Source organism: Punica granatum, chromosome 5 (genome assembly GCF_007655135.1).
Source record: "Punica granatum isolate Tunisia-2019 chromosome 5, ASM765513v2, whole genome shotgun sequence".
Taxonomy (NCBI): domain Eukaryota; kingdom Viridiplantae; phylum Streptophyta; class Magnoliopsida; order Myrtales; family Lythraceae; genus Punica; species Punica granatum.
Genome location: NC_045131.1, coordinates 21,952,534 through 21,964,854, shown reverse-complemented (window position 1 = coordinate 21,964,854; position 12,321 = coordinate 21,952,534). Strand labels below are relative to the sequence as shown.

Here is a 12,321-nt window from a genome sequence, read left to right as displayed (position 1 = left end):
GGATTTACATGGAACAAAAATAAAAGAAGAAAGGAGAATTAAAAAAGAAAATAAGAAAAGATAAAAGAGAGAAAGGAGGAAAAACGAAGACGAAAAAAGAAGAGAAAGGACACAAAGATTCAACCGCAGACCCTCAAAGTATTGATAGAAAAAGTGGAGGATCCTCAAGTAAAGGAAGAAGCACCCTGTCATTGCAGCAAGTGCTATGAGTTATATATGTATATTCTTTCAGTTTATGAGTTATATATATATTCTTTCAGTTTTATTAAACATAATAACATATTCACGAAACAATACCCTCCCTCTGTGCGCGTATGAAAAATACCTTACACGCTGTGTGCATGTAAAATGGGACCAATTTAACTTCTTTTTTTAGTAATTAAAATGGAATACCCTCACTTTAAAATTCGTGTTTTTTTTATTTTTTTTAATTATATTGAGGGAAATATATGGGCCAAGTAAATAAATAGAGAAAGTTAAATAAAGGAACATGAGAAATCCAATTGAAGAGAATTGATCCAAACCTTTTGATTTCAACTGAGGATGTATCTGCACCGCACCACACCACCTTACTCTCACATTCTCTATTATTACTTTAATTTTTTGTTTTTGCTTTTTCCACCACTATTCAAAAATAAAGTGATGCGAAATGATGACTATAATTTTCCTGCTGATGGGTGATCCCTTTTCCTTCCTTCTTTCCAAAATCCAAAACTTTTTGCCTCCTTGCCAACTTAAATCAAAGCTTCTTTAGCTTTCTTCAGTCTTCCATGGCAGTCTCGGTTTAAATTCAGCAAAGACCAATTCAGTTGAAAAGAAACTCACCTTGAAACAAATATATATATATATATATATATATATATACAGAGAGAGAGAGAGAGAGGAGCATTGAGTATTCTTTCCTAGTGTCTTGTTTTGGTTGTTAAAATGAGCAGCGGAGGAGGAGCTAATGCAAGTAAAGCAGCCACAGCAGCAGTGTCGATGGCGGCAGCCTTGGCATCGGCTACGAAGTTCATCAAGTGTGTGACAGTTGGAGATGGAGCTGTTGGGAAAACCTGCCTACTTATTTCCTACACCAGCAACACCTTCCCCACTGTAAAGTCTAATCATTTGCTTTCGGTTTGACCCTTCTTCCCTCAGGCCTTGCTCTAAAGATATATAACGTTACTGTTCCGATCGCCATTCTAGAACCGTACCTAATTGGATCGAGATTCTTACAAATTAACATGGTGTCGCACGCGTCGTTTCATGTTGGTTGATGGGCAGGATTATGTTCCAACTGTTTTTGACAACTTCAGTGCCAATGTGATGGTTGATGGTCAGACTGTGAACTTGGGCCTATGGGATACTGCCGGTTCTCTCTTCTCTCTCTCTCTCTCTCTCTCCCTCTCTGAGTCTATTTTAATTTTCTCAATAATTTCTTTTCATAAATTAGTCCTTCAAGACTCAACAATATTTTGGGCATGTCCATACGATTGTTTTGATTCTCAGAAAAATATATATATATTTCATTTATTGACGTTTAGGTTGAGGAAGAGAAATAGGGGTATTTGTTTGGAAATCTCAATGTAAATTCCTCGATTCACTTCCGTTTCCTTCTCTTTCCCTTAAGCTAGACGCAAGCCAAAGATGATTATTCATTTATTAGAGATTACGTATTGCCAACCGTATCATAAAGAAATTTTGAAATGAGAAAGAGATTTCTATGAAACTTCTCGTATTCCTTTATTTTCTAAACTCTTGGACCTTGATTATAATTTAAAAACACAACAAAGGAGTTTCGCCATTGAAGGCCCTTTATAAACGGAGTAAGCAATTAGGGGGCAAAAATTAGCAAAGCTGGCTTCTATGAATTAATCGTACAAGTTTTCAAATAAAAGTAGTTTGAATGCTGTGCCAACGAATTCTTTTGGAAGGAAAAAGAAAAGGTGGTTATATGATAATCTTTTTGCATGTGACATGCAATTATGCCCTATCATTTCAACTTTTTGATATCAATTTGCTCCCTAATACTAGTTTATTATTGTGCCTATTGACTCTGGCTTGTAATTTACCCTATAATTCCGGAAGAAGCCCTCGAAGATACCTCTCACGAGTGGGGACCAAACTCGCACGTTCGGCCCCCATCGTTCACCTCCGATCTACTTTATAGTTAATCTTCGAAGTTCCGAAATGGTAAAAAAAAAAAAAATTTCTTAACCAAATCTTACTGTGGGTAACATTTCCACAGGTCAAGAGGACTACAACCGGCTCAGGCCTCTGAGTTACAGAGGCGCCGATGTTTTCATACTCGCCTTCTCCCTCATCAGTAGGCCGAGTTTCGAAAACATCTCCAGAAAAGTCAGCATCTTTATTTTTATATTATTATTATTATTATTATTTTCGTTTATTCTATTAATATATTTATTTTATGCAGTTTAATTGATTTGTTTTTGTCTGTGCGAAGTGGGTCCCAGAGCTCAGACATTATGCCCCCTCAGTCCCCATTATACTAGTGGGAACAAAATTAGGTGATTATATGCCATTCTCTCCTCTTGCCAGCAATGCAACATTCTTATTTCTCCACAGTGTCAATGATCACCATTTGTGGGCATTTTTCTTTCTTCTCACGTTTCCAAAAGGTTTGAATAATTGGAATGTTACTACGCAGTTCACTGTCTAGTTTGTCAGATCTTAATTCAATATTAATTTATAAAACTTTCACTATTCATTTATTTTTCAATCTCGTAATTTTTGTTAAGCCAGTCAGTTAACCTTGCAACTGAAAAGACAAAAAAACAACCAAAAAAGAAAAATAAAATCTCTACTTTTTTTTATCAAAATGATTTACTGAAAATAATATTTTCAACTCTGTGGCAAAAAAAAAAAAAACAATTTCTGTAACTTCTTTTTTAGTTACGTATATATTTAATCACTTTTCTTTTTTCTTTTGTTTTTGACAAGTATTATTTCTTACTTGTACAATTTATCCCTAAGCCAATGAAAATCGTGACAAATTCTTTTTGCTACCTCGGGATTTTGTTAATTTCTCTCATCGTTATTTTTAATCGCATAATGTCCTATTCAAATCTAATTCTAATGACAAGCAATTAATTTAAATTCGATTTTTACATCCATATTTTTCTAGATTTTGATTTTACGACTTTTCTCCATTTTTGTGACTGGTCCTAGGTTAGACCTCAGGCAACAGCCATGCTTTGTTAAATCTTTTTCTTCCGACGTGTACCTTATCTCCTTTTTTAAAAAAAATTTCAAATATCTCTACATAGCAAGACCAAATTTCAATTCAGATTTCAATTTTACATGCAGATCTCAGGGAGGACAAAGAGTTCCGCTTGAGTTATCCGGGTGCAAGCACTATTTCACCGGAGCAGGTACAGTTCAAACACTTCTCTGGATAACCGAATCGCCTCATAACGGTCGAAACCAACTCGGCTGGATGATTAGGTACTCGGGGAAGCATACTGAGCTAAACAGATCACACGAAAGAAGTAGAGGGCTTTACGATTCCCTCCAAATGCACTCTCATTTAAATGAATATTGTTGAAGATTTTCCCGGTTCACTTCTCTTGTTTCATTTGCAGGGCGAGGAGCTAAAGAAGCAAATAGGTGCATTGGCATACGTGGAATGCAGCTCGAAGACACAGCAGGTATCATTTTCGTTATTCATCCGTCCTACCCCTATCGAACAATGACCTTTCTTACATGTTCAATCGATATGGGTCTTTAGATTTTGAGTTGGACACGTTATATCTTCAGAATGCCGCGTGATGCTTTATCGGTACCTCATAGGCTTCGTGAGTGAACTTTTTCATTAGTAAATCTTTACCCCTTCCCCTTCAATTTTATTCAGCATCATCTCTCTGCATTTCACAGAATGTGAAGGCTGTCTTCGATACTGCAATCAAGGTTGTGCTCCATCCACCGAAATCTAAAGGCCGACCAAGAAAATTTAGAATTTGCAGAATCCTTTGAAGGATCCTCGAGTAATCCATGCACACCGATCAACCGCCGAGCAGCGCCTCTACTGTCATCCCTGCAAAAATTCCTTTTTTTACATTATCATGTTACTCTCTGATATGATCGTTCGCAAGTCTTTCAAAAGAGTTTTCTTTTTATTGGCTCTCATCCATACGTGCTATATTTATATGCTCGAGTGAGAACATTCCGAGCTTTCTATCAAGCGACTGGCAGTTTTCACGTGATATCAGAATCAGAACCTTCAGGATTCAATAGGCGCCACATGAACATAAGTTGATAACAAACTTGAAATAACTATAGGGTGCATATACATACAAACTGGTTGGAAATGCAACTTTATTCAGAATGGCGGACCTAGTATCCGATCACAGGTAAATCGATGCAGGGCACACATAGATACAAACTGGTTGATATGCGACTTTATTCACTGAGTACATGTAAATCAATGCATTACGAATGTACAACCCTTGCTATTAAGATACAGTGTACAACACACTTTGGCCCAATTATGGAATAGAGACAAACCGAAGCGCACTAGTGTCAAGCACCTGCAGGTTATCATGTCTCACTTGCACGAAAGACAGGTTAGAGGGCATGAATGTGAAAATGCAATATGAAGTTGCCAACCACATTGGATCACTAGCAATGCAAGATTGTCGGCATACCAATGAAGGGCAAAAAAAAAAAAAAGAAGGATAGACAGAAAACCGATTATAAGGATAACTAAAATAAAACTACGACATGCAAGACAAAGATCTAGATGCAACAGTTTATATTATATCGAAACCAAACAGGCTGCTAGGCCGGGCATGATTGACACCATAGGTGGGATACACTTTCATCTCATTTTCCCTGGAGGCTGAAAAATCTAATATGAGGTATTAACTTTTCAAGCTAAAGACAGAAAAGGCTCTCAGTAAGATGCAGAAGAATGTGAAGGTTGTAGCAGTTCATCCGGTAAATACAAACCGAAGTTTATGAAAAGGCGAGTCCAAAATTCATTATTATTTCCACAACCACTGTCTGTTACAAAAGCAACTTTCACATCTTCTGTTTCTTCTCTCAATAACTGACTTGCTGAATCCTATCCACTCACTTTAAGTTTGATTCGGCTTTTTGGCCCAACTACCCCTTGCACTTTTTACTTCGAGAGGCACAGATACAATCTTGGAACCTAGAGTACAACTGACTTCAAGTTCAATATTCACAAGAGGGAATGAATTTAGATGAAGCCTCGGCTGTCCCAGTCATTGTGCTTTGCTATGGCACTAACCTTGCTGAGAGGAATAATATCAAGCAAGCTCTAAACCTACAACCATCAAATTTCTCAGTGCCCATCAATAGGGCTGTAAATTTCACGAGATGCACTTTCCTGTTGATAAAGAGGCAGCAAGACATTGTCTCGCTGGTTGGTGGTGGCCTCAGAAACATCTCGAGTTAGCCAAGGGTAACTTCTAAGGGCAGCTCCCTAGCCTATTCATGTAAAAGCCTTGAAAGGGTATGCAATCGCATCAGAAAGAATTCAGAGTGCATACAACTTTACACAATCAGGTAAGATACGTCTCCGAAGAAAATCGAGTCATCTTAAGACTTTTGGTGACCTCCACAACCAAACTAATACCATTCCAATTGGTAAATTCCAAAAAACCACATTGCTTTAAGCTGCAGCAGGTTGCTCTAAGTCCGTAAAAGATATCACTCGAGTGAAAAGGCAGTTAACGACTAACCATGTAAGTAAAACCTTTTTTCTCTTCAAATTAATTTATGACCGGGTATGCATCCGTTAGTCAACAATGGGAATAAAAAAAAGTGGATGTGGAGGCAAAGGCAACAGAGGAATCCAAAGTTCTTCCTCTATAGAAATCACAGCGTGGGATCAAGGCTCAAGTCTGGGAACAAGATGCTTGGAGATTCGGATGATCAAGTATTTCTTTATCTGTAAAAAATGATACGATGAAGTGCAGTCCAAAGACGATAGAATACAGTCCAAGCATTCTGTCCCATGGAAGTCCACAATCAACTCCAACAGAACCACACTTCTATGAAGAAAAGGCAGATCAAAGCTCTTTCCTTATGAGCTAGTGACGAAGCAAAACAAGAGTATCACAATGTCGAAAAGATGTTCATGGTGACAGGAAACTTGTTGAGCTGTTTGTTTCCAATTATAGGACTGATGTTTGTTGCACCTTGTATGAAATCTTAGGGCAAATTGCAATACCAGTATGCAGTAGATATCCAAACAGCCTTGAGGCACTACTTAGCAAAAGGAGTTCCATGCCAAGCATCGCTTATTAAAGGGGCATCCTGTAGTTTGCCACACGCTGGTACGTTTTAGAAATAATTGATTTTGCTGGGCTTTACCCAGTCAGCCATTGTGGTTCAATCAGCCACATTGATGATCCAAGAAATCAAACTGCAATAGGCTCATTCTCTGAAATGATAAATCAGACCTCCACAGCTTCCACAAATCTTTACCAATGGATTTGGAACCATAAATTGATAACTTGAACCAACTAATGCACGAGTCTCTTGTAAAATACTCTTTTCAACTCGAGAGTTATGGAGCACACCCTCATACCATTCTTCAAGAGGCTTCTTCCACAGATAATGTAACAAAATAAACAAACTATGACTTTGGTTTTCATCTCTAAATGACTCAAATTTCCTTACATAATAGGAAAAACGGCCTGATAAGATTTGGCTGAAGCAGTTCCATAGTGAGGCTTGAGCAATATACCACACAGTAAGCTTGGAGATTTTCCTAGACCAACATAGGGATGGTTCCTCTTCTGCCAAACCTAGCCATCCTTATGGTAGCTTCAAATGATCCACCCCTTATACCAGAGGCTTCTTTGACAGTTCAAATCTGTTCCATGGACAAATTTACTTGTGACCGTAGAACCTTTGTGTCCACCACTTACATCACTCGGGGAAAGCATATTGGAGTACACCTTCAGGAACCATATTGTCCGGTAAACTAAGGCAAAGGACCTAAACCTACCGTCACCATGATCAAAAAGCTAAAAGATAATATCAAATGATATGTAAACATACCTCAATAGTATGAGCCTGAACCACCAGGTCCCATGTAACTGCTGCCGCTGCCACCACGACTCGAGTACAATGAGGAGTAAGAACCACTACCAACCTGCAACATGATCAGGAAAGACCGTCTTGAGTACCCAGATACAAAATTCTAAGTAAAGCAATAAGTGATTGCATACATTAGATCCGCGAGGCATGTAATCGTTCCCGTAGCTTGACGAGTACATTCCACCAACATCACTGCTACCATAAGAACCTGAAAGAAAAATTAAAAATTGAATTTATACAATCTATAGATCAGAAACCGATCAACCTAGAGATTCGGTTTCCTAAAAAAAAGTAAAGAAGAAGCATTCACATATCACCTCCATATCCCATTCCATGTCGACTGCTATAAAGGCCATGTGAATCTTGACTGGATATGGAACTTCTGCTGCTGCTATATCCAATACTGGATCTGCCAAGCCTGCCACATGGAAGCTCTATAGTGAGGAACAATAGAATTGCTGTTTCAAGAAGCAAATAAACTATAATAAGATGGATTCAAATGTAAAATAGGAAAATTAGAAATAACCTGTCATTATAGGCATCACTGTAATGGGAGGAACCACCACTAAGCTCATAGTCTAAACGAGCTCTTGATTGACGAATACCAGGATCAGCATAGCGAGGAGGAATATCATCCTTCAATTGCATAAAACTCGTAATGAACATTATATTACCCTTCAAAAGTAAGACCAGAGGAAGGAAAAGTAGAAGTTAAAGAGAGAAAGTAGGCCAGGATTTGATAAAATTACCATTGCAGAATATGGACGTTTTGAGCCAGAGATAGAATCATAATCACGGGGACGGCCTTCTCGGTAGGTTGGAGGCCTATCAAACCTTTGCCCATAGCCATCATCAGGATACTCTCTTCTCGGCACAGCACGTGATGTACTTCTATGCATATCAGGATAACCAGACCCACGAGGGGGGTACTCATCTCTATATGATGTGCGCCTCTCAGGGATGACCCTCGAACCGTAATCCATAGGAACCCTGCTTCTAGGAGGGGGAAGCTCCTCACGCCGACTATAATCCCTCTTCATGCTACTCTTCGGATAGGAGGGAACTGAGAGAAAGCCAATAGACGTATCATCACTCTCAATGAGCACATTACCAAGTTCCAATCAGTTAAAAGAAAGTTTCATACCAGGAGCTCTTCGATCATAGAATCTAGACGGAGGAGGCAACGGTCTGGGTCTTGGTGGTGGCATGGTCACTACAGGACGCCTATCTCTCACTACAACAGGTCTCTTTAAGCTGGTCGAGGGGATACGACTTCCAATACTTCTTGCTGGCCGTGTAGGAAAGCTACGTGGAGGTGGACGGTGCCATGAACTTCCAACAACTCGACTACTCAAACGTCCAGAGCGTGTATCTCCACGACTGACATGTTTCCCTTTCCCTCTCTGAAGAGGTCTCGACAGTCTGGCCCTGACTTTGACCTGAAAGTATCATTACTTTTGTTAAGCACCGATGCTATTATATTGCAAGCTAAATTGGGGAAAATTTTAAAGAAAATTTACAAAGTAACATGAGTTTCTCCGGGCAGAAATTATAGTCAGTTGGATGATGCCTACTCATATTATATATGCAAGTATGAAAACATTAGAGAATGCCATGGGAATATCCACATATGAAGGGCTCCCCCACTTCGTGTCATGGGAATATCCTGGGCGGTACATGCAAGAGTTACTTAAAGAAGACTTGCTGTCATATTATTTAGCACATATATGGTAAATGTCACTGATTAAAGGAAATATGAAGTATATTGAAAACAAACCTTGCTGTCACCATCTCCCAATTCTGCATTATTGATGCTTTTAGCACAGGTCACTGCTGCATCGTGAGTGTCAAACGTAACAAATCCAAAATCCCTTCTCTTAGCAGATGGCATATTACGGGCAAGCTCAATCTTTTCAATATGACCATATTTCTTTAAAAGCTCCCGCACACGATCCTCATCCCATGAGGCAGACAGGCTATCAATGAACACAGTTTTAACCTGCACAAGATGCATATCACTTAAAATTCTTAGCAACCTACCAAAACCATGTTGTAGTTACCACTTTGAGTAAAGCAAATTAGATATATTGCCACTATATTACTAATAAACACAAGTATATGATGGCTAGCAAAACCAACAAGGCAGATATTCTTTCTTTTTTTCAAGAACCAATCTTCGGTAATCTTGTCTATTACTCACATCAAACAACATATTCTGCAGAAAAATAATATCACCGGCACCACTATACTCTTAACACAAGGAAGCCGTAATGCAGTTATGGCAAATCAGAACTTTTTCAGCCAAATGTTGAGGCCAAGCAAAATTATTGCCAGGATGTTTAGATCCAAAGAATAACCTGTGTTTGGCCCAAAAGAAGGGGTGGAGGGGGAAGGAATTACCTGTGCCATTATCTCATCACCGGGATCAATGAAAGAATCCGCGAAGGAAACCTTAGCTGGCCTATCAACTCCAAACAGGACATCTCTTTTCTGAAGCCTCTTAAAACCATCCATTGCATCAGAACGAGAAGAAAATTCCAGAAAAGCAAATCCCCGATTCATCCCCTCATTATTACTATCTTCCACCAACGTCACATCATCAACATTCTCCACCCCATAATGTTTCAGTTTCTCTTTCAACTGGATACAAGAACGACAGCAGCACAATAAGTATACCAGCAATGATCATCAAAAGTCATTCTATAAATTTGGCCACATGGGTTCACTTACTGCTTCCTTTGTCCAGGTCTTGCATATGTTACCCAGGAAAAGAGTATCACTGTCCTGACTTGGCGTAACACCACACTGTTTTCCATGAATCTGGAATTTTAGCTTGTGAATAAGTTACTGACAGCAACAATCAAAACCCGTCAAATCACACTTAGAGCAGAAGTACTAGTAAAGATGAAAAAATTACCACAGGATTTTTAAGTTCTGTAACAGCTCGCTTTGCTTGCTCAACGGTCGCAAAGCGCAAGAATGCAAACCCTTTGTTCTTCTTAGTTTGAGGATTCATCATCAACCTGATCTCAGTGACCTCACCAACTGCACTGAAGACTTTCCTGAGATCATCCTCAGTAGCATCCTTGTCTAATCCACCAACAAATACTTCAAATTCTTTGCGCTTGCGCCTCTCCTTAAAAGCGTCATGGTGCTCTTCCTCTACATCAAGAATCTCTTGATGCTCATGCCTGTCCTCATGCTCATGTTCGTGCTCATGCTCATTCTCATGATCTTCACCACCATGATCATCCTCGTAATCTTCTTCTTCAACCTCAAGCTCTTCATGAGTATCTTCCAACTCCTCAACCATGTCAACCTCTTCCTCCTCCATGATATGCTCCTCCTCAGGATCCTCCTCTCGTCCATGCTCCACATCCTTGGCATACTCTTGTTCCATCTCTCTATCATCATATTCTTCAGGCTCATACTCAGGATCATTATACTCCAGATCCAAACGTTCATCTCTCCCGTAATCTTCAATGGCCTCTCTTGCTTCATCTTCTTCTGCAACAAGATAACGGAACGCATTACAACTTCTCCATCATCTTGATAGGCACTTGCATGCAATCATCACTCAAAAAATGTACATCTACAACACGTCTCTCCAGCAACATAAATATTATCAAGCAATCCAATATCGCATATTCATCTAATCTCAAAACCGACTTTTCAAGCCTGACCAAAATTCAGGCCTTAAATACAGAAACGGGCCCTATCGTGAATTAACAAGCTCTCGGAAACTCGAATCTTCTGCGTAAAGATAAAAGGGCAGCTACCAGAACATAGCCCAAAGTCTCATAATTATATTAAAACCAGAAAAGCAACAAAATCGGCACGAGAGAATCAAAATTCATACGGTCTCAGCTAACTAGGGAGAAAAACTTACTCATGCCGGAGATCGATCCGTTAGTGATGACCGCCTCTGCTTTCTTCTTCCTATCATCTTCGCCAACTGGTTTTTCCATGACGACCGGTTTCTCCTCCTTAATTGGCTTCTCCTCTTGGACGGACGCAGCTACCTCAACCGGTTCCTCCACCTTCACCGGCTCTTCCGGCACAGCTTCAGCCGGAGACTGGTCCGGCGCTTTCTTGGCAGCTCTCGGCGCCCGCTTCGTTCCCGCCGCGGCTCCGCCCCTCTTTATCGCCCGAGGAGGCATATCGAGTCGATATACACAACACCGAATAATCAAAACCAGGAGAATGGAATCGAAACCCTAATCCGGAGGAAGCTTGCAAGAGATTGCGAATTTTCACTTATGATGATGATGTGATCCGATAGACCTCTTAACCAACCCTAGCAAGCAGGTCTTCTTTTATTTATTTTCATTATGTTATTTATATTTATATATTTATTATTTATATTTATTTTTTTTGGTGGGGTCGGACTTGGAACCCTAGCCGGCAAAAGGCGTCTTATATATGGCCGCAGATAGAACAATTCTGCAGGTTAGCTAACATTTGACATGCGTCTTAAGTCGTTAAGTAAATAATAAGGTGCTGTGGGCTGTGGGCTGAACCAATTGATGGCACATTGATTGTATGGGCAAATGATGTGAGATTTATAGATTAAATGGACCCTCGCACCTAATAAATTAGTCTTTCGAATCGTTTTATTTATAACAATTGGTATCATTGTCAAATCTCGAACCAGTGGCTCGGGAGTGCGGGCTGTGACCAACGAGGACGTTGGTCCTGGGCATATTAGATGCTAAGCACATGGCAGTCGAATTGCAGGTGACTCAGATACAAAGATTGATATGGACAAGAGTAATAAAAGAATAAACGAATAAATAAAGAATACATGCCGAGTATGTGAGGAGAAATCTCCAGAATTTACTATAAAGTGGAGTGAGTCAAAAAAGGAAACCAAGATGCAAATCCGAAAACTAGCGACAGGTTTGATTTTAGGATCGGTTTTTAATGATGCGTTTGATTTCAGAGTTAAAATAACTTTAATTTTAATTGTGAAAAAGGATAAGGTCCTATTTGGATTCAGGAACAAATTTTTTTAATTTTAACTTTAACTTTAACTCAACACACTACACAACAAAAACACACATTTTCCAAGTCATAAATTTTAACTTTAACTTTAACTCAACACACTACACAATAAAAACACACGTTTCACAAGTCAAATTTATAATCACATCTCATTTGTCATTTTCCACAATCAAAATCAAAATCAAAGTTACTTTAACTCTGAATCCAAACGCACCATAAATGATTGTGTAGTGTGTTGAGTTA

General features: G+C 39.3%; 2 protein-coding genes across 3 annotated transcripts; one reads left to right on the top strand and one right to left on the bottom strand.

Moving 5' to 3' along the window:
* The first annotated feature begins 661 nt into the window (after positions 1–661).
* Positions 662–4,128, top strand: LOC116207021 (rac-like GTP-binding protein RAC2). The gene is made up of 7 exons (XM_031539870.1): positions 662–1,095; positions 1,267–1,354; positions 2,231–2,340; positions 2,447–2,510; positions 3,310–3,374; positions 3,585–3,650; positions 3,877–4,128. The coding sequence occupies exons 1-7, from the start codon at positions 928–930 to the stop codon at positions 3,973–3,975; spliced, it is 660 nt and encodes a 219-aa protein (XP_031395730.1). The 5' UTR covers positions 662–927; the 3' UTR covers positions 3,976–4,128.
* A 1,367-nt stretch (positions 4,129–5,495) lies between these two features.
* Positions 5,496–11,395, bottom strand: LOC116207020 (nucleolin). Of its 2 annotated transcripts, none has more exons than XM_031539868.1 (12): positions 10,964–11,395; positions 9,992–10,581; positions 9,805–9,894; positions 9,475–9,714; positions 8,852–9,073; positions 8,219–8,513; positions 7,824–8,137; positions 7,601–7,710; positions 7,392–7,492; positions 7,206–7,282; positions 7,036–7,129; positions 5,496–6,932 (listed from the first exon to the last, which is right to left on the bottom strand). In XM_031539868.1, exons 1-11 carry the CDS (start codon positions 11,232–11,234, stop codon positions 7,037–7,039), a joined length of 2,403 nt encoding a protein of 800 aa, XP_031395728.1. In that variant the 5' UTR covers positions 11,235–11,395; the 3' UTR covers positions 5,496–6,932; position 7,036. The 2 variants fall into 2 exon arrangements, with proteins under 2 accessions (XP_031395728.1, XP_031395729.1); XM_031539869.1 differs by having other exon boundaries at positions 5,496–6,847.
* Between the last annotated feature and the right edge of the window lie 926 nt (positions 11,396–12,321).